The 23,761-nt window shown below is 47.4% G+C and overlaps 1 protein-coding gene across 1 annotated transcript in view; it reads left to right on the top strand.

Moving 5' to 3' along the window:
• PEX14 (peroxisomal biogenesis factor 14) overlaps nt 1–23,761 on the top strand; it is a 132,298-nt gene that overhangs the window by 91,193 nt on the left and 17,344 nt on the right. Inside the window, exon 4 of the mRNA XM_051988582.1 lies at nt 16,991–17,119. Within this exon, the coding sequence (XP_051844542.1) occupies nt 16,991–17,119 (129 nt within the window). The remainder of the gene's footprint in view (nt 1–16,990; nt 17,120–23,761) is intronic.

The following is a 23,761-nucleotide window of genomic DNA, read 5'->3' as shown; positions in this document are numbered from 1 at the left end:
GAGCCATTTGCAGTCTGCCTTCCACCTCTATTTTGATGCTTATTTCCTATTATTCTCCCTCATGTACTCAATCCTATATCTAGATTTGCTTCAATCTGTTCCCTGTACATGATGATCCATCTTGTGACTTTGTACAAGAACTGCAGTGATTTCTCCGTGCCTAGAATGCTCTTCCTTGGGACCCTTCAGCTGCGCATTTAGGGCCCCAACTCTTTCAAAGTGACCTTAGGAGCCCCTCCCTCTAAGAAGCCCCCAACCCTTCCATTTGTTACTGTTAACTTCTGATATTTGTGTGTATTTTGTATTCACTTATTTGTATACTGTTGTTCCCTCAACCTAAGAGAATGTAAGCTGTTAATGGGCAGGGCCCTTGTTTTTTGTCTTAGTAACCCTAGCTCCCAGCATACTGCCCCGGCCATCTCATTTTTAAACCATACCTGATTTTGAGATTCTTTGCAGAAAGAACATAAATCCATGAGTAATTGTTATTATTACACTTGGAATGACCTTCTAGTGAATGAGATGTTGTATGTCTTCCCCACAAAGATCCCTGAAATCCAGCAGCCCCTAGGGGACTAGGAGCTCCAAATGCATTAGAGAGAGATCTGTCCAGAGATCTGGAGGTCGCCTGACATAAAGTGTCCAAGAGCTGGGCTGCCCCTGCAGCCTTTGCTATAGTCTCCCAAGGGAACCACATTCAAAAAAGGGAAGCTTTTTTCAGCTAACAATTCGGTGTCCTTCCTGTAGCCATGGAATTGAGATCTAGGAAATTTCATCCTGCTCTCGGAAAGAGAGGGGCTCTTTCTGAATTGCATTGAGAGCAGGGAGAGAGTACCCTGGTGCCCATCCAGAGCCCAAAGCATGGTGCATTGGCCATTGCAGTAGGGATGACATACAGCATAGTAGTGTTTGTGAAAGGGAAGGAACAATTATTATTTCATGTCATAGTTTTCTTCCATTTCCACTGAAAACTTCCATCTCCTACAAAACATAAAATCTCCAAAAAGTCTTTTCTGCAGCTAGTCCAACTCTAGCTGCTGATACCTTCCCCTCTAAGGCTATAGGTTCTCCCTCTCTCTCAATTCATCTTGGACAAGTACTGCTTTATAGATGTTGTTTTCTCCATTAGAGTGTGAGCACCTTGAAGGCAATGCTTATTTTTGCTTTTCTTTGTATTCCCAGTACCTTGCACATTCTTGTGTTTGTTGAAGGGATGGATGGATGGATACGTGAGTGGATAAATGGTTAGGTGGGTGGTGAATGGATGGGTGGATAGATGGACAGGTGGATGAATGGATGGGTGGGTCAGTGGGTGATAGATGGGTGAGTAGTAGATGGATGGGTGGGTGGGTGAGATTGTAACTACACATCTGCAGCACACAGACCATCTGAAATGTCTGCTTCTGGTATTTCCAGGGTTGAAGGCAGACTTGGATTAGCAGGTTGAGTCTTATTTAGAAATTACTTAAGCACAGTGTGCATTATTTTTTTGAAGCTTTGGAAAGAAGCCTCATCTCTGCAGGTAAAAATTTGTCCCAGGGTTTGTTCTTTTCCCCTTCATTGCAGAGAAGGGCATGTCTGTTCTGCCTAAGGATACTCAACTGCTTCCTTAACCTGGCCCCTTCCCCATCTTAGTGATGAGAGGGCTACCCTACTCCAGAGATTCCCAAACCGATTGGACTTGATACTGGTCCTGGTGCACAAATTAATTAATTTAGCAGCTCACATTCACATAGCATCTCTAGTTAATAGTGTACTTGGCATTAACCACCATGTCAAGTGTTAGGTGGAATTTACATTTTATAGAAGAGGACTTAGAAATGAGGGTCCCCCTTTTATTATAGAGGAGCTCCCTGCAGCCTGAGAAGGTCCCGAGGTGCTCAGGGTCACAGAGTGGGCAGTGGGACGGCATTCAGGCGCCCCTCTTTGCTCTTACCCTATCTCACTGGCTTTCTTGCTCCTCTCCTTCCCTCTGGCCTTTTTCCCCATTTGGCCAATTGCATGATATCATTAAAGCTCAGTCTCATCTGTTAAGACTTAAAAGAGTGAACTGAGCAGCCTTTCCCCCCTCCTTCCTCTTTCCCTCCCAAGAGTGTGAAGTACCATACACTGGTTTAAAAAAAAAATGTTAAAGATGACTTTAAGTGTAAAACAAGAGAGGGGAAAATGAGTGTTTAGGGAAACCAAAAAAAGCAGCCCTCATTACAGTAATTAAATGGCAGCGTTTAACCTATCAGAATGTTCTGCACATGTGAAAGACAAGCCAGGAGCTGGATGTTAGAAATGAGAGCGTTATTCCTTGGGGAGGAGGAGAGTTAAATAATTTGTTTTTGAGGTGTGAGAGCCGGGTGGGGAAGGTGTGATTCGGCTCCGTGCGCGCGCCACAACTCGGAGGATCCGGCCCGGGTGGATGTGTTTACCCGGGGTCCCTGGAGGTCGGCAGTTACCGGCACCTGGCTGCTGTCAAGCCGAGGCGAGGCTGGTGCCTGCCTGCATTCATTAGGTTGTCGGAGGAGCCGGGCCTCACCTGCGGCCAGGTATTGCATCATTGTCACGGCGCTTGCTTCACTCCGCTCTTCGGGGAGAAACAGAAATAGATTTTTTAAAAAGAGAAAGAGGGAGGGATTGGGGGGAGGGCGGAGAAGTAAACGAGTCATTTGGCAGCGCCGAGACCCGCACTAAGTGCCAGCCCGCGCCGGGGGGACCTGCCACCTTGCCATCAGGCCAGGACGGCTTCGGGGAGGCTCACCTGCAGCCGCCAGAAAGCAGCCCCGGGTGACGGGCAGTGACAGGGATTAGCGGCGACCTCTGAGTGACCCCTGGGCTTGCTTGTGTGTCCCGGCGAGGCCGGGCCCCCTGCGGGCAGCTTCCCCCGCGGCCTGGCCCTCCGGCTCCGTGCGGTCACACTTGCCCCGGGGAGGGCCCTTGTCCGGAGGGCCTCGCCCTCAGAGCTGCTGCCAGGCTCCGGACCACACAGAGTTTCTCTTTTACCGAGAAGGAAGCCCGGGGAAGCCGGTGACATCGGGATAATCGCACCCTTGGAGGACTCGGCCCGGAGTGTGCCGGGGCCTCCCCGGGGGCGGGGATGATGAAACCCAGGCTTTGCCTTGGTGCTCCCGCCGGCAGGGGTGGGGGACGCGGTTGCTGTGGTGCTGCCGGGCCTCCGGCGTTATTATTAGGCCTTGCTGCCTTTGGGACATTTCATCAAAAACTTCGGAGTTTTTCTCCAGAACTTTAAAGCGCTGACTGTGTCTGGTGGAAAATTTTTAATCCCGACACTTAGTACAGAAACCCTGACCCACCCGGGAGGGAGGAGCGTGGCCCTGGCCTGTTTTGATTCCCGTTTTATGGATGGAGAGACTGAGGGAAGGTTGGGGAGGGGGTTAGACCTGGAATCCTGGCCTGGGAGTCTGGTTTCCAGGCTGTTGTCTCTTATTCTTATTTAGAAGTTTATTCTTGATTTATTCTGCTTCGTTGTCACCTTCATTTCACTGAGAGCTTTTGCGTGAAAAGAAGCTTAACGTCTTCCTTTAGACCCCGTCCACTGTGGACTTTGAGTGGCTAGCAGAAATTCTCATCCTTGGGTTATGACATCATGGCTGGTTTATCTGAAAATGGGTGTTGTCACTGACAAGAAATGTCACCTAGAATTATAGACAAATTCAATTTCAATCCAATTCAGGAGACATTTATTGTGTGCAGAGTCCTCTGGTACACGTTAGGACCGAAAGGATTCTTCCTTTTAAAATACACATATGCAAACACACACATCTACACACACTCTTTCATGTCACTTTTTCATTTACTTTGAACTTTGTGAAATGATCCTTTTATATCACTGTTACTTCCCTGCCTCAATAGTCCCTTATTTTTTTTTATTTTTGTTCTTATTGAGAGCTTTTGTTTTTACTATCCATTTTGATTTGATTATACCCTTCCTTTCTTTTCTACCTATAGAGCCATCTCTTGTTTAAAGAATAAAAAGAAAGAAAAACATTAGTTCAATAAAACTGATAATGTTAACTGTAATGGATGTATTCTGTATGAGTGCATTTTCTCCTCTTTTCTCGGGGTCAAATTTGGTCATTATAGTTAGTCTGTACTAATTTTGTCATTGTTGCTCAGTACCAATTGTTGTGATGGTTGTATTTCTTGTTTACCTGGTTCTGCTGACTTTGCTCTTCATCAGGTTATTTGAATCTTTCAGTGTGTCATATTCTTTCTTATGGAGCAATAATATTCTATTACTTCCATGTACCCTCATTTGTCTGGCTATTCCCCCAATCAACAAGCATTTATTTTACTTCCAGTTCTTTGCTACTATTTAAAAAAAAAAGTGCTGCTATGCCTTTGTTGGTGTGACCATTCTTTCTGGTTTGGACCTCATTGGGATAGATCCTCATGGTGCATCTCTCTTTCAAAAGGCATGGGGCATTTCAGTCACTTTTTAGCATGATTCTAAATTGCTTTCCATAATGATAGGACCAATTGATAGCTTCATCAAGGGTATATTATTAGTGTGCCTGTCATCCTGCTGCCTCCACAATATTGACTCTTCAGTCTTTTGTCATCTTTACCGATTTGCAGGATATGAGGTAAGATCTTAGTATTATTTTTAATTTGCATTTTTCTTATAGCAATTTGAAACAGCCTTTAATATGGTCATTAGTAGTTTGCAGTTCTTTAAAAAAAAAAAAAGCCCAACTGTTCATATCCTTTAATTCATCCCTTCCTTTTAGGCTAATGTCCATTTTACAAATGAGGCAACTTAAGACCCAACTCTGATGTGTTATTTTCATTTTTTTTTTGAATTATAAAAATTCTGAACTTAAGTACCAAGAAAGCATATTAATATTCACCAGAACATAAAAAGATTGTATATGAAACCTCCAATTCATGTTGTTTATAAACATTTAATTGCTATACAAATGCTGTTTTTAATTTTTAAAACAACATAAATTCCATATTACTTTTTTTAAAATAGCCTTTCATTTTCAAAATACATGCAAAGATATTTTTCAACATTCACCCTTGCAAAACCTTATGTTCCACATTTTTCTCCCTTCTTTCCCTGTTCTCCTCTCCCCTAGATAGCAAGTAATCTAATGTGGGTTAAATATGTGCAATTCTTCTAAACATATTTCTACATTTATCATGCTATACAAGAAAAATCAGATCAAAAAGGGAAAAAAAAATGAGAGAAAAAAAAAAAGCAAGCATACCATAGCAAAAAGTGAAAATGCTATATTATGATCCATATTCAGGTTCCATAGGTCTTTTTCTGGGTGCAGATGGCTCTCCATCACAAGTCCATTGGAATTGACCTCGTCGTTAAAAAGAGCCAAGTCCATCACAGTTGATCATCACTTGCCATGTTGTTGCTATGTCCAATATTCTCTTGGGTTCTGCTCACTTTACTTAGTATCAGTTCATGTAAGTCTCTCCAGAGCTTTCTGAAAACTTAGTTTCCAGTTCCTTGCCACTACATAAAGGTCTACTACAAATATTTTTGCACATGTGGGTCCTTTTCCCTTTTTGATGATTTCTTTGGGATATAGGCCCTGGAGAGACACTGCTGGATCAAGGGTTTGCACAGTTTGATAACTCTTTGGGCATAGTACCACATTGCTCTCCAGAATAGTTGGATCCATTCACAATTCTACCAACAATGTATCAGTGTCCCAGTTTTCCCATATTCCCTCTAACATTAGTCCTTGTTTTTTCCTGTCATCTTAGCCAATCTGAGAGGTGTGAAGTGATACTGTAGAATTGTGTTTATTTGCATTTCTTAAATCAATAGATCCTCATTACTTTCAAAATTGACCTTCTTGTCTGAGCTTCCTTTTGAACTTCCTTCTCTTCAGTGCAATTTTTAGAATGCTATAATAACCCTCTTCTTGGCATCATTTTTGTACCTCCCATTAAAAATGGAGAAAAAGAAAAAAGAAGACAATCCTTTAACAAATAAGTTTAGTCAACAAAAATTAATCCATACAGTGGGTATGTCCAGAAATATGTGTGTGTGTGTGTGTGTGTGTGTATACACATTTTTTTTTTTAACCTCAAATCCATTTTTCTTTCAGGGTGACATGTTTTATCCTGGACCTCTGGAGATATCTTTGGTCCTCTGCATTTATCAATGTTTTTTCAGCTTTTTTTTTTTAAGTTTTTCTTTTTACCATTGTTGTCCTTGTATAAAAAATTCTCCTGGTTCCATCACTTCCCATGGCATCAGTTAATGCTACCAGGGATCTCTGAAATTGTCTCTCTGCTTTCTTGTGGTCTTATAACATTCTCTCATAAGCATATGCCATAGTTTGTTCAGCTAGTCTTCAGCCCAGACAATCTAAGGGAGATTATGATTTTTTATTCTTGTTTTTTCTTTCTTTCTTTCCCTTCCCTAACTTTAACCCTCCATTCAAGATCAGAAAGATTATTTTGCTTGTAGCTGTTCTCTAGTGTTACCTTCACCCTTTGCATCCCTTTTCCTATCCCTCTTTGTTTTCTTGTTAAACTTGATGTACTTAAACGTCACATTGTATGTAGGTGTGCATTCAGTTCTCTTTGTCCATTTCAGATAAGAAGCATCCATGTTTGCTCCCTTCATCCCTTCTCCTATACCCCTAGAATGAGCCCTCTCTTTCATTAGAGGACATGTCCTCCAATCCCACCCCTCCAAAGATTATATTTAGCATTGCAGGGTAAGTTCATTCTTGGTGGATAAGCCTCTATCTTTTGCCTTTTAGAAATATTACATCTTAACAACTCCTTTAATTTATAATAGAAGCTATAAGTATGATTCTATTTATGGATCCTTCGTACTTGAAATGAGAGTTCTGGATTTTATCTATGGCAAAACTGTTTTTGAAATTTCTTTCAGGTATTGATTGTGGAATTTTTTTCCCTTTCTTCACTTGGCCCTCTGGTTCTAATATATCAGAGCAGTTTTCATTTATGATTTCTTGAAATAGAGTATCCAGCCTTTTATTCGTTTGCTTAAATAATGGTTTTCACTGCATTCAATGATTTCCCCCCCCCCTCCCCTCTCCCCCTCCATCTGTTTTCCAGGTCATTTTTTTTTTTAAATGTCATATAGCTTAAATTTTCTTTTTTTTTTTTCCCAATCTTTTGATTTTATTCTAATATTTCTTGTCTTTGGTATATTCAAGTTTTCAGAGAATCCATTTCTTTGGCAAGATTTATCACTTTCTCTTTTAAGCAATTTATTTTTCATCTGTTTCTTTCCTCCAAATCTTTTATTTCAGTTTTTAAAATCTCTTGCTTCATTTATTCTAGGTATTCTTGTAGTCTTTGTAGAAAATCAGTTTCCTTCCCTGTCTCCTTTTTTATCTTCATTTACCATTATTACAGAGATATTTTTACCTTCTTTTTAGGGATCTCTAGAGTTATGATAATTTTTCGTAATAGTTCATGTCTTCTTTGGTTTATTCATCTCCATCTTTAGCTCTTGGAATTGGGGTTTTTTGCCATGTGGGTTGGGTGGTTGGCCCTGCTTGGTCTCATCCTGAGTCATTTGAGTTCTCATACTGATTATACTTCCTGGAGGTAAGTGCCCTCTTTTTACCCCAGAACTTTGAGGTTTGGAGAGCCACCTATGGCATCTAAGGGCAGAGGGCTAGGGATTTTAGAGCTTCTGGAACCTTGACTGTCTAAATGCTGTACTGTGCACTGCCTCTCCCTGGGGCCCAGCTTCTGAAACTACTTTGCTACCCTATATGGGTCTCATAGCTGAATGTGGGGGTTACGAAGTTATGATTTATTATCAGTCAGTGTACCTATTTTACATGCCTTTATAACCAACGTCATGTAAAAATTTCTTGGGTGAAAAGGGATCATGAGTGGGAAAAGTTTAAGAAGCCCCCTGGTCTGAGGTTCTCTTGGGATTCTTGTAACCATCCCGGGGCTTGAAAGCCCTGTGCCTTTGGTGCCTCTGGACCGAAAGCCTTGTAGGCTCTCTGTGTCTCTGGCCATTATCTGCTCTCACTAGGAGCCTGTCTGCTCGTGCTGGCACTGTCTTTCCTGAAAACACCCTTTCCTATTGCCCAGAGACTTCTGGCTGGCTTTTTTGTTCAATTCTAAGGTAGAAGAGGTCAATCACTGTAGTTTCTCATTGGATTTCTTGATTGTTATTTAGTCTGGTATATTTTTCCAGTTTTTGCTGGAGGAAGTGAATGGAAGCAAGACAGTCAGACAGACATCTTGGCAAGAAATGCTATCTTCATTTTTCAGACAAAAAGATGTTGGGATGTAAAAAAGATTTGTCCAGCTTTCGATCAGGAGAGAAATAATTAGGGTGAGAACCCAGACTTTCCAACATGAGACAAGGCAGGTGGCTCTTGTAATTACCTGGAATTCTATCAGGTAATGACTATGAACTCAAAAGGTAATAGTTACTTGTGGATGTGATAGAGCTATCTGTAAGCTCGTAGAGATTGTGGAGAACATGTCCAGAAGTGTAGAGATAACCTAATGTCCTGAATTTAGAAAAGGGAATAATGAGTCAAACCTGGTAATTTGCACCTAGATGATCTTGTCAATGTTTGTTGGATGAATTGATTGATTAATTGATTCTGAAAAGCTTGTTATCATGACTGGCAAAATACAAAGATAACTTCTGAGCACTTAAAAATGAAGTGGTAATCACTAAGAATTAGCATGGGTTCACTAAGAAGAATGCCAGACCATTGTAGTTTCTTCTTCCTTAGACAGAGAGACGTACTGGATTTGTACATTAGCCAAAGATGGGTAGTACTCATTTAATTGATCGATGTCGGCTGTGAGATGCCGTAGCATGTGGCGTGTCGCAGGAGTCTGCACTTAGTCTTGTTCTGCTCAGTATTTTTGAGTATTTTCAACTTAGGTGAAGACCATGATGTCATCATATCAGATCTCCAAGAGTGTGGAACTGGGAGCCATCACCTATGTCTAACAAAACCTTGATGTGCTCTAGCTCTGAATCAGAACCCACAAGGTGATTGGTGGGTTTTGTTTTGTTTTTTTAATTTCTCCCCTCCTGTGGATTTGCTGATTTGGGGGGTTCTGGTGAGGTGCTTCCGCAATGTAGAGAGGACTTTAGATTGCCGGGAGATGAAGGGACTTGTCAGAGACAGGGTTCTGGCTTCAGAACGACCCTTTCTGTCTGCTGTGCTGGCAGCCTCCCCAAGAAGATGACATTGCTAGAGGTGGTTGACAAACCTGACGCCTACGTTAAAAATAAAACAAAGATTGTTCAGCTCTTGTGTGGGGAAAGCTCTGGTTCATAGGAGAGACTAAGAGCTCCAAGCACACAGCTGCCTGCAAAGCCAGCGCCGTCTGGGGAGAGAGTGTGGGGTCCAAAGGCAGGGAGAGAACCCACGGGGGGATGCACTGGCCAGGCAGGAGCTTGAGACATCGGGGCCTGCCCAGCCGAGGGGTAAAAAATCGGGGGATAGTCGTGGGGGGCAGTCACTTTAGATTCGGGGAGTGGAGGGGGGTAATTACAGCTCTTCTCTGATTGGTAAAGGGCTGTCACACAGAAAAGCTTGTAGATTTATTTTGTGCGGTTCTGTGGAGAAAACTAGGACCAATGGCATAAACGAAAGGCAGGCAAGACATCTCCCCTTCGAGAACTTTGTAAAATTTAAGCTGTTCGGATTAGAATGTGGAGAATTCTGTCCCTGGGCGTAGTGTAGCAGAGGCTGGTTGGCCACCTGTTGGCAGTGTCGGCTGCTATGCTCTGTTTCCAACTCTTTGTCCTAAATTAGGTGACTCCTGATAGACCTCGGCCCCACTTTGAGGCTCCTGGTGTGTCTGAGTAGTTGGGGGATGCTGCCTCCCAATAAGGGGCCTTTCCCCTCTCTGGAGAAGCTAAAGAAAGAGATTGTCGTCTTCACCTTGGAGGGCTCCCAGGCTTACAAACCTACGACCTGGCTTTGAGAGTCTGGCTGTAGAGAGAAGGTTGGAACACTCCTCGGTTGTCTTTGACTGTCCCAAAGCAAATGTTTGTTTTGGTGCCATAATGAAAACGTTTCCATTTGTGAGACAAATGTTTAGAGCCGAAAGAAACATTTGGGCAGCCAGGATGTGTCAAAATAGAACAGATGCTTGCCTTTTAAAAACATGCTTTTTCAACCTCCCTCCTTCCCTTCCCTCCCTCCACCCCCGTATCTTGTTGCCCTGAGTACAACAACATTGGGCCTCAGACCAGCGAGGGGTGAGCCCTTGCCGGCCCCTACTCGTTTGCGGTGCTCTGGGGTCTCAGGCAAGTCCGTCCCTCCCCAAAGAGGAAGATGGCTGGTCCCAGCTATTCTGCACCGGAGCTGCGAGTGCCTTTTTAAAGGCAGTTACGGATGTAAAACACTCCAGCTAGGTAAAGACCGATGGATCAGCAGGGGTCGAGTGTCATCGTGTGGGGAAATAGTGAATTTGGGAGGGCTTTGTGTAAGGAGTTGGCTGGCCAGCCTGGGAGAGATGAAGTCCACTGTGTCCACCACCGACTTCAGCATCAGAGTCTATAATTAGGACAGTCTGAGTCTTGCTTTTCAAAAGGAAGCCTTGTGACCTGATGGGGAGCAAGCTGGGAGTGTGGTTGAGGCCTGTAGGCTAAGCTGGCTGCCTCTGGGTGGCACATGGGTAGCCTTTTGCATGTACCCCATGCACGGTGTCCTATCGCAGAGCCCCCCAGAACTCACCGGGGTTGCTGGGAGGTGGTAGCCACAGCCTTTCCCCGCTTGGCAAGCTGGATTGTTGACAGGCACTGATAATGTTTGTCCCCCGCTTTGATTTACCCCGTGGAGGCCCTGACCCAATATCCATGTAGATCTTTGTTTCTAATTTAGCTTAAGAGGAGGGGGCAGAATCTTTAGGCTCTGGAACTAAAAATAGGCTTCAGAGATGCTGATTGGAAATCCTCCCAATCTCTCGTAAGAGAGATCTCAATTTGTGTTACACTGAGGGGCAGCTCACTTCTGTCTTGTTCACCAGTTATACGACTCCCCAGAGAAGCTCAATAAATTTTATAGGGAAGTTTCCTCCTTGTGCGGAAGGAGCTGAGCTCGGTGACTGGTGTGTTTCACATAATTTAGGACTGAGAAAATTTGTCTGCCTTTTGGGAAGAGGTGTCAAAACCTCATGTACCCAAACTTTTGAGTGGACTTGATTTGGCTGTGACTTGGATTCCCCTGAGCACGGTACTTGGTAACCCTAGCCCTCTCCGATTCGGAGATAAAAGCACTCCCAGGGACTGTTCCATATAAACCCAGGGTTTGCTTCTGAATGTCTGGCTGGGACTTCTTTGGGAGTGATTTCCAATTAAGCTTGATGAGATAGTTTTAAAAATCCTACTTCTTCACGACCTTCTTGAGCCCCCCCAAACATGTTCATGTCTCTTTCCATCTGCTCCCCCCACTCCCACCTTGGGGAAGGAACCGCCCCAAGGAGAGTTGGCCCCGAAGGGCTAGGCATCCATTCTGGAACACATCTCTTAGGCTTCTTGTCTTTAAACTAGCAGTGAAATACATTTTGTCCTGGCTTATAACACAGTGATTTATGCTGGGAGCCAGGCCTGGGTGATATCACAGTGTCCTTTTGTCTTTGTGTTGATTTTTCTCCCACATTTAATGTATTTAAGGGATATATTGTCTTTCTGGTTCACTGGGATTGGTACAAGTTTTAATGGGAAGTTCCCCCCAGCTCCCTGTGTTTGGAGAAGAGAATTATATTGTTAGTTAGACATTTTTCTTTTTCTCTCCCCCCCATGGCAGGAGGCTGTGTTTTGTTGCTTTTTGAAATAGCATTCCTGCTGAGCATTTTTTAGGAAGGATACCAAGAGGACATTCAATTTCAGCTCCTTTTCTTATTGACAACTTTTTTCTCTTATTATTTGAACTTTCCTCATTTAAAGAGAGGGACAAGTTACAAGACTTGTTTGGGATTTTGCACATTAAGATCTCTTAAAATTGGGGAGAGGGAAAGCTCTATCCGATCCTCAAAGAAATGCATTCTGTTGAGAACAATATTATTTGTAGGTTTTTTGCCCCCCAAAGACCACATTGAATACCTTAAGAATATTTTAATCAAAAGAAAAGGAGAGCAGATTTTGGCTTGTTGAATATTTTCACCAAGTGAGTCAGGCAGGTTAAGGGGTGCAGGGGGAAGGGTGGGTGGGTGGGGAGGGAGGTCCCATAAACAAGGTGATATATAATATTTTTTTTTGTTCTCCTTTTAAATAAATACCGATCAGCTTTATGTTCAGAGACAATAGGAGCCGTTGGCTTAAATTTGCAGTTTACTGTATTTATGGCTGTAATATCAAGGTGCTGCCGTCGTAATTTCATGCCCCAATGAGAAGAGCAAGGTCGAAGCAAATGCTTCCATCGGCATCTGCTAACACACTAACTCATAAACAAGGCCCGGCTGGATCAGGTGGCACGGAATAATACAGGCTAATGAAATACAGCACAGCTTTCCATTACTGTTAGTTTTTACAGTGTCGTCATTACGTGTAATTTATGTTTAAAAAATTCAATTTTATACAAGGCACTGGGAAATAGGGGTCTCCAGGTCATCCGACGACTTTTAAAGGCTCGGAGAGTCCTTATTGCACTCCACTGTTCCAACAAAATGTTAATAATAAAATAAAAAAAATACTTTTTCCACCCTTCTCTTTCTCCCCCTTCAACCTTTTCAGGGTGAGTTGATTTTTCTTTTCATTCAAAGAGATTTTTGCCCGCAGCCAGGGAAGTGGTCTCTTGCCATGTCTTTCTGGCCAGAGAGAGAGAGAGAGAGAAAGAGAGTGAGTGTGTTGGTGTGTCACTGATCTCAGCAACTGTCCCTGTGCTCCGTGGGAGTCACCTGGATCAGGAGTTGCGAGCACCTTGGAAAGCTCCTGGCTCTCTTGGCCACTGTTTCCCTGGCCTTTTTCCTGCAGAGCCAGGTAATGGCTTTCTGCCTAGGACAGACTGCCAGAGCAAGAGAGTAGTTTCCCACGCTTACCTTCTTAGTTGTCACCTCCGAGGCTGCTTGGAGGGGAGGGAGCAACTTCCAGAGATCCCCAGTCCTGGGGAGCCGGGAGGCAGGGTGGGCCCTGAGGCAGCAGAAGGAGGACCTGTTCCTTCCAGCCCACAAAGCCAACCACTTTCTGGTTTTGTTTACTTTTTAACAGAAACCTTCCAGAAAAGCAGGACAAAATTAAATTGCCTGCTTCTTAAAAAGAGGGAGGTGGAGGAGCTCAGTATGGGATCAGCCCCGAGGCCGTTGTTTCAGAGACTCCCCAAACCAGCAGCATTCTTAGGAGGGGGATCTCCTGAACCTGGAGTGCCAGTGACCGCTGCCCTCTCGAAGTGGGGGGCAGAGGGAGCGATGACAGATAACTGCCAGCGTGGGCCCTCCCCCCCAGCCAGACTCTGGGAGAAGGTTTTTCAGCTCTGGCAACGGCAGCCTTCCATTTGCTCAGCCTCCAGCCTCTATCCCTAATGGCTTCTCCCTGCCCTCCTCTCTGATTCTCCTTGGCAAAACTGACGGGGCCAGGAGACATCACCCAGTGGGTCTTACCAGGCTTCAGTTCCTATTGATTCTAGATTTAAATGACCAGGGTGACAGCGTTCAGAGGAGCTGGTGGCTCCTGAATGTTGCCAAGTGGCGGCAGTGAAGTTCCTGAGAGAGCATCTGAATGCGAGGAACACTGTTGGTGTAATAGAATGCAAATTGAAAGCTAAAAGAAAATTTTAGGCTTTATGAAAATTATGACTAATTCTTCCAAAGGCAGCAGCTCTGAGGAAGAATTAGCAGGCCGGGGGAGGGGGAGCAAGGGGGAGAAGGCTTCCATGCCATAGGATTAGGGAGCCAGTCTGCTCCATCCCTCCGCGGGGCTCAGTCCTTGCTCAGTACCCTCTGCGGTTAGATTATTCCTTGCAGATAGCAATCAACTGGAAGGAAGTGTGTGTGTCTAATTTGCATGAGATTATTTAAAACAAAAAAAAAGGTCTGCATTAGTCAGGGTGATGGTAAACAACGCAAAGAGATGCCTTTCATAATATAGCCGGTGCCTCAGCTTTCAAAGCCAAATATAATTCACTTACAATTGGCAGTCTCCTTTATTGTTCCTTTTAACCTTTTGGATCCTGCATGGTCTTAATCTCACTGGGCCTGTTGAGGATCCTCACTGTTTGTGAGTGGTGGGGGCTGGGCCAGGGGGGCTTTGGGGACATCTCTCTCCCCGGGTCATGTCCCAAGGCAGGGGCGCTCTGGACTGGGAAGAAACGACCGTCCCATGGAGATGTCTCACTCCCCAGAAAAGGGATGGAGACAGAGAGGTGAGGGAGGCTGCTCAGTGAAGCGAAGGCGCTCATCTGTGTGGGTCACGGGGGCAGGGGAGGCCAGGATTCGCCGGGTCATGCTCTCTGGGGGGGCTCAGTGGGTCCCTCAGCTACTTGTTCATGAGGAGGGACAGGCCGAAGTTTTCTGGAGGAAGAGAGTGCGATCCCAAGCTCTGCACGTGAACTTGACTGGCTTCCTGTCCCCCTCTCCCGAGCCGGCTGACGTAGCGGCCTGGGAGACATCGTCGCTGCTCTGCCGCGGGTGAGCTGTCTGACCTTGGCATCTGCACAATGAGGGCACTGGGCTAGACGCCGGGGGAGGCCCCTCCCAGGCCCGACGTTCTGTGTTCCGAGCTTCCTGCCCGGCACGCCGGGCGCTGCTCTCCCTGCTCATCTCGTGTCATTCTGACACACACGGTGTGGGCTTTGGGCCTGTGAACGGAGCGCTATGCTCTGAGGGCGGACTGGGGGGGTCACTTTGGGCAGCACGATGTGGGCCTCGGGGAAGCCGCTCTGGAGAAGAGACTTTCCCCTGCGGCTCAGCAGCGGCCCCTGTAATTACCAGTCAGGTATTTTCCACCCGAGCGACGGGTCACAGGGCAAAGTGCTGGGCAGCGGCTTGTCCCTTTAACCAGCTTCACTCCCACGGCTGGAGCGCCGCCTGTAACTTACTGTATATTTCCCCAGCGTTAAACATTATCATACTTGTTTATATTTGAAAGAGCCAAAAGGGAAAATGAGAATGCAACTGAATGCTCCTTTTGGGAAAATTATCCTCATTTGCAGCCAGCGGCTGACAAGGCACGCGAGCCGCCAGGTTTATAAGATTCTGCTGCGTGCCAGTGACCAGCGGCCCGTGCTGACGTCGGCGGGGCCGGATGGGAGCGGCTTCTAACGCCTCTTTAACTCGGTGGGCCCTGGAGGCTCCCTACCCCCTCCACCGTCACGCCCTTCCCCTCTCTCCCTCTGTCCCTCCCTGCAGGTGCAGGGCCGGCTCCAAGCCGCGGGGTTCAGCGGGCCAGGGCCTCCCGCCCAGCCCGGGCCCAGCTTCACCTGCGGTACTCCGACAGGGCTTGGAGAGCTTCTGCTTCTGCCGCCTGGCAGGGCCATCCCGGGCCCTCTGCGGCCTGGGCCACACCCACCAGGAGGGCCCCGGCAGGGCTATGCTCGAGAGCGGTAATGTGCTCCATCCATTGGCCCCTGGGCAGGAGGGCCAGGCACCGGAGCTGGTCCTCGGAACCTGCTTGTACTTCATCTTCCCCTGGGGGCAAACAGACCGTGCCCTGGCCTTCTAATGGAGCCCGGATGCAGAGCTGCGGACCAGATGTGGAAGCTCTCGGCTCCACTTTAAAAGGCGTGTGTTGTGGCCGGGCCGGAGACCGGGGTTCCCGGAACAGTGCGGGCTGCTAGGGCAGGGTTGGCACGCAGGGGCAGTCTGGAGGCAGCCCCCACCCCCACCCCCACCCCCGGCTCAGCTGCTCCTGGAGCCCAGCAGTGAGCGGGCCGATTGTTCCCGGAGGAAACTCTTCGCTCCTCAGGGCCTGGCGTTCTCCCTGCTCTCCTCAGGGCAGCCTGCGAGGTTCTGTCCTGCCCCACACGCCTGTGCGCTTGGCCCGGGTGCGGCTCCTGGGAAGTTTGTCATGTGCTTTTTATTCCTTCGTGGGAAAATTCTCCCCACATGTTATAGTCACTGTAGATGGCACCCTGATACTCCCCAGTGTCCCATGTGCAAAGTGCCCTAGAAAGTGGCAGCGGCTGGTGGGGGAGACGGGGGGGGGGAAGGGGAGAGATGGGGAGGAGAGAGACAGAGACACAGAGAGAGACAGAGACAGAGAGGCAGAGATACAGAGAGAGACACAGAGATACAGAGACAGAGAGAAACAGAGAGAGACACAGAGATACAGAGAGAGAGACAGAGACAGAGAGAGACACAGAGATACAGAGGGACACACACACACACACACACGAGAGAGAGAGAGATTGAGAGAGAGAGAGAGAGAGAGAGAGAAACACTAGCCAAAGGCGATCGAGGCGAGAGCCTATCATAGGCTGGAGCAATAATCATCTGAAAGTTTGGGCCTGGCCTTGTTTTGATCTGTTTTCTTGTTTTATTTTCTTCTTTACATTCTATATCCCATTCATACTAATCACAGTCAGTCCTGATTTTTCTTTTTATTTCTGCATTTGTCATAAAATAAAGCAAATTATTCCCGTCTTCGGAAACGATCTAGACTAATTAGTCGTCTCACCCAATAATTAGTTTTTTGTTTCCCTGTCTGTTTTCATGCATTATTGTTAGTTTTTTCCCCTCTTTTTTTTAACACCATTACAGATTAAAATGAGCCACATTTGCAGTTGATGGTATCTGTTTTCGGGGGAAGAATGGAGAATTGCAGTACGGAGCGACTTCAAAAGCAGCAATAAACTCAAGGATAAATTAAGGAAATTGAATGAGCCACATTTGGAAGCAGCGTTGAGGCTAATATTCTGTCGCTTAAGGTTAAATTGCAACAGAGAGAGGTTCCAGAGAATCCGAAATCGGGGAGGCGGCAGCCCAGGAGTCACCATGCTTGACATTGTGCAGCCGAAAGGGTCCTGTCTCACCAGGGATTTTGTTAGAGCTGCAGAAAGTGGAGAAAGGTGCTAACCCAATATCATTTCCTCTTCCCTCTCAGGACTGACAGATGAAGAGATTGACTTGGCTTTCCAGCAGTCGGGCACTGCTGCCGATGAGTCTCAGTCCTTGGGTCCTCCCACCCAGATGGTGCCCCTCCAGCCCCCTCACCTCCTGCCTCATCCATACAGTAAGTCCCACTCCGGCCTCAACCCCGCTTAGCCTTCTGCACCCCGTGGCTGCCTGTGCTGGCTCGCCTTTCTCCCTCTCCTTCCCCTTCTCTCTGGGGTTTGCGGGTCATTCCCTCCACAAGAACTTGGGAAAAGAGAAATCCTCCCAGAGGCTGTTCCCCACTGCGGACGCTGCCCCTCGTCCTCCTCCTCAACCACAAGGACTAGCCCGAAGCCCAATGCAGCGCTTTCAGAAGCCAGAGGCCCTCCTCCCACTGTTGAGACTGTGTCCTGGTGCTGCTACATCTTCCTCTTTGTAGTTAATGATAAGTCTCCCAACAGCTGAATATCTAGGAAAGTTTGCCCCACTTCCAGTCGCTCAGTGAGATCACTTATTTTCTTATTTTAAAATTTTAAAGTCTAGATAAGTTTTTTAGTTTTAAAAAATTTTAAGATCCTGGATTATTCATTTATCTGTGGTGGGGTTTCTTTAGGGGTTTCCCAATTAAAATGTAAAAATCCTCACTCTTAATTGCTCTTAATTGTGTATGAATGTTAATCATGAAGTTTCTCATGAAAGCTATTTTAGAAAGATAGATTATGTCAGATAATGGTGGCATCATGCACTCCCCCAAATATGTCAGTGGATGCTAAGTTCCCTTTCAGGCCACATGGGAGGCTGGGCCCCAGACTAGGCCGTGGCCCCTCGGATGGGAGAACAGCCCGCTTCCCCCTCCACTCCTTCCGGATGTCTTTCCTGGGCTGATTTCCCCTGCCCCAGGTAGTCTGGAAGAGGGCTCTGGGTTGTTTTTTTAAAAAGCTTTAAGATGGTTTTAAGTAGCAGGCTCTTAATGGCAAGCCTCAAAGAGACAAATCCCTTTTGCTCATCTCATAGCAGATTTCCTTGTTCCTTACCTGCCTCTCTAGGCTGCTGCTGGGGGAAGGTGGGCAGTGTCTCATGAGAATTTCCCTCAGCATCCCCAGCAGAGGAGGCTCCGATCTCATTGTCCCCTCCCCTCCCCTTGCTCTTTGAAAGAAGAGGCTGTGGATTAGATAGGGCCCACGTTCTGGCTTGTCTTAGCAAACCCTGTCGTACTGAAGAGACTGACACCCGTCAGGGGAGGAAGCCCCTGGGGCGAGGAAGCGGCGCGTTTCTTTAAGTTACTGGAGAGTCCCTGGCAACCACTTGTTAGTCCGACCCGCTCCTCAGCATCGCTCGGCTTCCAGGTACTGGCTGTGGGTCACTGAGCATCCTTCGCAGGTGTTTTGTTTTGGCCAATGGATTGGGATTCACTTCTTTTCCTTGAGTTGAGTCCTTGGGCCAGCCTTATAGTGGGACTTGCTCAGGATAGGCACTGACAGCTGGCAGAATTCTTCCAGGAGGCACATCTGTTGGATTCCAGCTGCTTCCTTACATGGCTTAATAGAAATAGGTCTCCAGGGATACAGGGCTACTCTTTGCTCAGAACAAATTGCTTTAGGGGGTCAGAGAGTTGGGCCAGAGTCTCGAGGAAGTCGCCTGGCTTCAGTGGACTAGCACGATTAAATGAAGACTTTTTTTTTCCCCCAGGAGGAAAGAGGTAGGAAAAACCAGTTCAGTTGCTTAAAAGAGTTTCTGATGCCCACACCTCTGTTAGTAAAGTGTTAGCATGTTGAGATTTCTCCCAGATAAGTATATTTTAAAAACTCTCTGCCCTGAAAATAAGAAGCATTCTATCAGAGGAAAAATCCTTCCTTTGCTGCCTTGGGAGTAAAAATCATAATAATTATAATTTTAAATACATTTAGTTTTTAGTTCTCTCCCTTTAGCTTCATTCTTCTTAAACCGTTACATTGCTCTTCTCAGCTCGACGGGGGTAATTCTGTCTTTTCCCTTCGGTACTTTTGCCAAGAGGTGTCAAAACTGCTCAAAAAAAAAAAAAAAAAAAGCTTGATTTTGATTAATATAGAGAAACAAGACTTTGCCTGACTGATAATAAAACTGATAAATGACATTTGAATTACTTGTAGCGGTAATTTATTACATAAAATATCTTTTATTTGACATGCGATTAGTTGCTGGAAGCATCACTCAATCTGACTAGTTTAAACATGCTCTAAAATGAACCCCAGTAAAAACCAGGGCTGTCGGCTGCTAGCTTTATGAAATATACTGATCCTGGAGTGAGGAAAAAACCTGACTTTAAATATTTAAATGATTAATTGGGTTTATATATTTTTTTTACCTTTCTAACCCCCTTAATTACAAGCAAACTCAGGGGAGTTTCTGAACTAGGTGTGCAATCTGCATGCTTATCGCCAAGGCATTGTCTGTGTCCCTGCATGAGGTATTTATGGCCTCTGTGCACACGTGTTCCTTTTGGTTTTAGATCTCCTCATAGCCCAGTCCCAGTAGCTGCTGTCTTGGGGCCTGGCGTTCCATTTCCCCCTGCCTCTGGCCCTTTAGAAGGACAGGAAGGAAGAAGATGTTTGCCAAATCCAGACAAAACTGGGCTCCCTCCCTCATTTTGTCGAGGATGCCCTGAGGGACCTTGAAGGGGTCTCTTGAGGCCCATGGTTCGGAGGGCAATCTTTTTTCCATAAGCAGCTCAAGAAGAGTCGTGTTCTTGAATCTGAGCCCTTGAGTTGTCTTCCTCGTGGGCAGAGGCAGCTCCTACCAAGAGCACAGAAGTATCAGAGTAGCAGTGACCCTCGCTTGTGGGTGACTGGACAGTGTGCCAGCCTCCTGTCTCCCCTCCCCCCTGCCCATCGCCCATGGGCAGCCCAACCAGCCAGACCACACACGAGACACTCTGCTTCTTTTTCAGCATTGTCCTTCTTGGGCAGTCTTCTTGCCCTTCAAGATTTTAGCAAGAACAGGCGAAATGAATATGGAATCTGGAGTAATGCAGTCAATTTTTATTGAGCACCTACTCTGAGGGCCACCTTTGACTGTACATGAGTTTGTGTGTGTGTGTGTGTGGGGGGGTCTCTTCTCTGAAGGAACTCCCGGTTTCTTTGGGGAGACACACACCCCACATACAGAAAGAGCTGACCTTACTGACATCATTTGAATGAGGGCACAAATCAGAAGTACTTCAGGAGTCCGGAGCAGGAGGCTGTGGAGGCTAGAGGCTTATGGAGGATCCATGGAGATGGGGTGGGTGCCAAAGGGATACTTGGTACAGGCCACCTGGAGAGCTTGGGCCGCCATGCTCAGTGTGTAAAGGGAGTCGGGGTGAGCCGAAAGCAACCTCACTCATTCATTATGTACGTCCCTCGTCCACAGTAGGCCCTAGAAAGTGCTAGCCAAGTAAAAGAATGACAAGCGACTGCAGGCGTCTCCTCACTCTCCTTTTATTCACACTCGGAGAGATTGGGGGTGGGATCAGTCCCAGTTCTGCAAGGTGTCCATGACACCTCGGTCTAAAGGGCTTCTTTAAAAAGTCTTTCAACCTCCCAAAAATGTAAATTTAAGAGTAATTTTAAAAAATATGTTGTATTTCTAAACTAAAAATCCAAACCTTTTGAGAAACTAGTTTGACCCATGATCTTCTTTACTTCTTTCACTTATTCACCTATTTATTCACCTGGATGCCTTTGAAATGAAATATAAATGGTCACTTTGACCATTAACTTAAGCTAAATATTTTGGCTATTCAGAGATCAGAGAGATTGAGAATTCCCAAGGTGCGGGAAGGCCTTCCTTTTGTAGGAAGAAGTCAGCTTTGGAGTCTTCAGTGTTGACAGAAAGAGTTTTCCTGTTAGCTCTTCAGGGAGCTGTCACTTCGGTGCTGGACCAGGCATATGCTCTGTTCCCTCTCCAGGCTCTCTGGTAGCCTCCTTGGGCGGGAGAGGTCAGGGTGGTGAGGAGGAGGGCTGGGAGCGATCACCCGGGCTCTCCTGTCCGTGGAGGTGACTGTGCTCCCTTCCTCCCCACTGGCTTCCCCCAGGCAACGGGAGCTTCGAGAGGCCTCCGTACTGCTCAAAAACGGCTCATGGTCTCATCCTTAGGCTTGTTCATCCAGGAGCGTGTTAGACAGTGGGAAGGGTTTCTCCAAGATTTCCAGCCACGTGGCCAACCGGTAGCAAAGACAGGTTTAGCCATCCGTGGCTATTTATTGAGTGCCCTTTGTGTACTCGCACTGGACTGCGCTGCGCATGTCGGGTGCACAGGAGAGACGTAAAACGGGCCCCCTGTTTTCGAGAAATTTACTGTTGGAGAAACAAAACTAATACACATGAAATGATTATTGAACAAGGCAAGACGGCGTAATGAAATGCCAAGTTGTAAGTGCTGTAAAACAACAGGAGCTGACGCGGGATTTAAATGAAAGAGCAAGGAGCCCTCCAAGCCGGAGGGGAGGCTTGAGGCCGGCTCTGGCGTCTGAGAGAGCCCGGGGAGGGCCCCTGATGGCCAGGGGTGGGGGGATGGAGAGGGTGGCCCAGGGGGGGTCAGGAGGCTAAGAGGGTCCCGAGGCCTTTGGGTGGGAGCTGGATGGTCCTGGGCCAGTCATTTAACCTTGCTCTCTGGTTTCCTCTTCTGGAGGATGGGGAGCCAGCAAGCACTAGGAGTGCAAACTGTCTCACTTAACCTTTGGTACAGACCTACAGAGCACCCATTCTCCACCCGTGGACAAGCATTTACTAAGCCCCTACTATGTGCCACTGGGGGAGGGGATGCTGGAGCATCCTGAGCAGCCGGCCCCCGGCTGGAGGCAGGGAGGCCTGAGCTCCAGCCCTGCTCGGTGATCTTGGCCAAAGCGCTGACGGTAATAGCAGCTCCTCTGAGGGTAGTTTGGAGCATCCGGGAGCTGGAGCATAAAGCATTTTGCAACCTCAGAGCGCTACGTAAACGCGGCTGTGACTCCAGGCGTGGAGGACGAGCCGTCACGTGTCCCTCCGCCGTGCTCAGGTCTAACTTTCACTGTCCACTAAAGGGACTTTAGCTTGCAGCTGGCTTTGCTCATTCGTTTGGTGACTGTTGGTTGAAGTGACATCGCAGGGGCTCCTTTGTTCCAGGTGGGCCCAGTGTGCCCGGGCTGCCTGTCGTGAGATCGGGGGCGGACTCCTGTGCCCCATAGGCCCCTTGTCAGGTGTAGGGAGCGGGGAGCCAGAGACAGTGGATCCCAGGTATGCCCCTCTGCAGCCCCTGCAGTGCTCGCCCGTCGTCTGTCCCGCAGTGACCCAGTGGAACGGCACATTAGAGCTGGGCTTGCTGGTCCCTGTCTGTCCAAGGTGGCCGCTTGGCAGTGGGTGAGGGAGACCCCAGCTGCGGGGGGATGGGCAGGAAGCCCCCCCCACTCCCATTTCAGGCACTGCTCGCTGTCTCTGCTATGAAAAGAGTTCTTGAACTTGGAGGCTGCTTTGCTGTTGAGTGACATGTGCACGCGTGATCAACACACGATCAGGGGCCATGAATCAGCCCTAGCATCTAAGGGAATTCTGGCCCGGGCCCAGGGAGCCTTAAAAGGAGGATACACAGGCAAGTCACGGAGGCCTCCAGGAGGCCTCCCCCCCTCCCATTCCTCTCCGTGGGTAACAATAACAATGCCGATGATAGCTGGCTTTTATGTAGCACTTTAAAGGTTTGCAGAGCACTTTACAATGATCTCATTTGATCCTCACAAAGAACCCCGAGACACTGATGCTATTAGGACTCATTTAACATTTGAGGAGCCAGAGGCAGCCTTGCCTGTCAGCCAGCCAGTCCATAAGTGACCGAAGTAGGATTTGAATTCGGGTCTCCAGGCTCCAGGCGGGCGTCCTGGGTGCTCTGTGCCCTCTGCTTTCGTGGTCACGGTAACCTGTTTTGAGGCCTGAAAGCAGCACATCCAGTGTCAGTGGCCAAGAGGGGAATGTCCAGCTCCTGGCCCAGCTCAGCTCAGCAGATGTCTGTCAAACACTCCTGGGTACATTGCTCTGTGCCAGGTACCGGAGATAGAAGGATGAAACTGCCTCGAGGAGTTTGGGCCAAGGGGGCGTTGCCCCTTCCTTCTTCAAGCTTCCGGGTGCCCCCTCTGTGCCCGGCACCGTGCCTGGCATTGGGGACACAGAAGGGGCAGTCTCAGTCCGTGGGGCTGGGGCCACGTGTGTCCGTAACAGGACCACTATATGCTCAGTAACAGGGTGCACTTTTTTAGGGAGCAAGGACAGAGAATACATGGAGAGATAGGAAGCGGGCTCAGAGCTAAACCTTGAAAAAAGTTGAAGATTTGTGGGGGTGGAGAAGAGGCGGGAGCCACAGCAGGCACCGGGGCTGGGGGACAGAGAGCTTTTTGCCAGGGCTCCAGCTGCCTTCTTTTTATGCTTGAAGATAAGGCTGAGGGAGCCCCCTGAAATCCTGAGGGTCTCCTTTGAAAGAAATGTTTTGCCTTGGTAGCTGGCTAGCATTGCCAGGACTGACTTTGTGGAAAGTTGGGCTCCCGTTGCCTTGCGGTGCTTTTTTATAACAGCAGATTCCTGTCTGGTTCTTTGAATCTGGCCTTGGAAAGAAAAGAGAAGCTGGGCGCTGGCATTGAGGGCTGACCACGTGCGCCCTGGAGCCGGAGGCTTGGGGATCTCCTGAGGGAAGGGGGGGTGGGGAGGGAAGAAGTCCAAGGAGTTGGGGGCAGAGAGGTTGGGGTAGGGGGACAGAGAGAGCTGATTAATAAACATTGGCCGAACGGAGTTGGACTAGGGCC

Source organism: Antechinus flavipes, chromosome 3 (genome assembly GCF_016432865.1).
Source record: "Antechinus flavipes isolate AdamAnt ecotype Samford, QLD, Australia chromosome 3, AdamAnt_v2, whole genome shotgun sequence".
In the NCBI taxonomy this organism is placed as follows: Eukaryota; Metazoa; Chordata; class Mammalia; order Dasyuromorphia; family Dasyuridae; genus Antechinus; species Antechinus flavipes.
The sequence above is the reverse complement of the archived record's forward strand: the minus strand, read 5'-3'. Positions and strand labels throughout refer to the sequence as shown.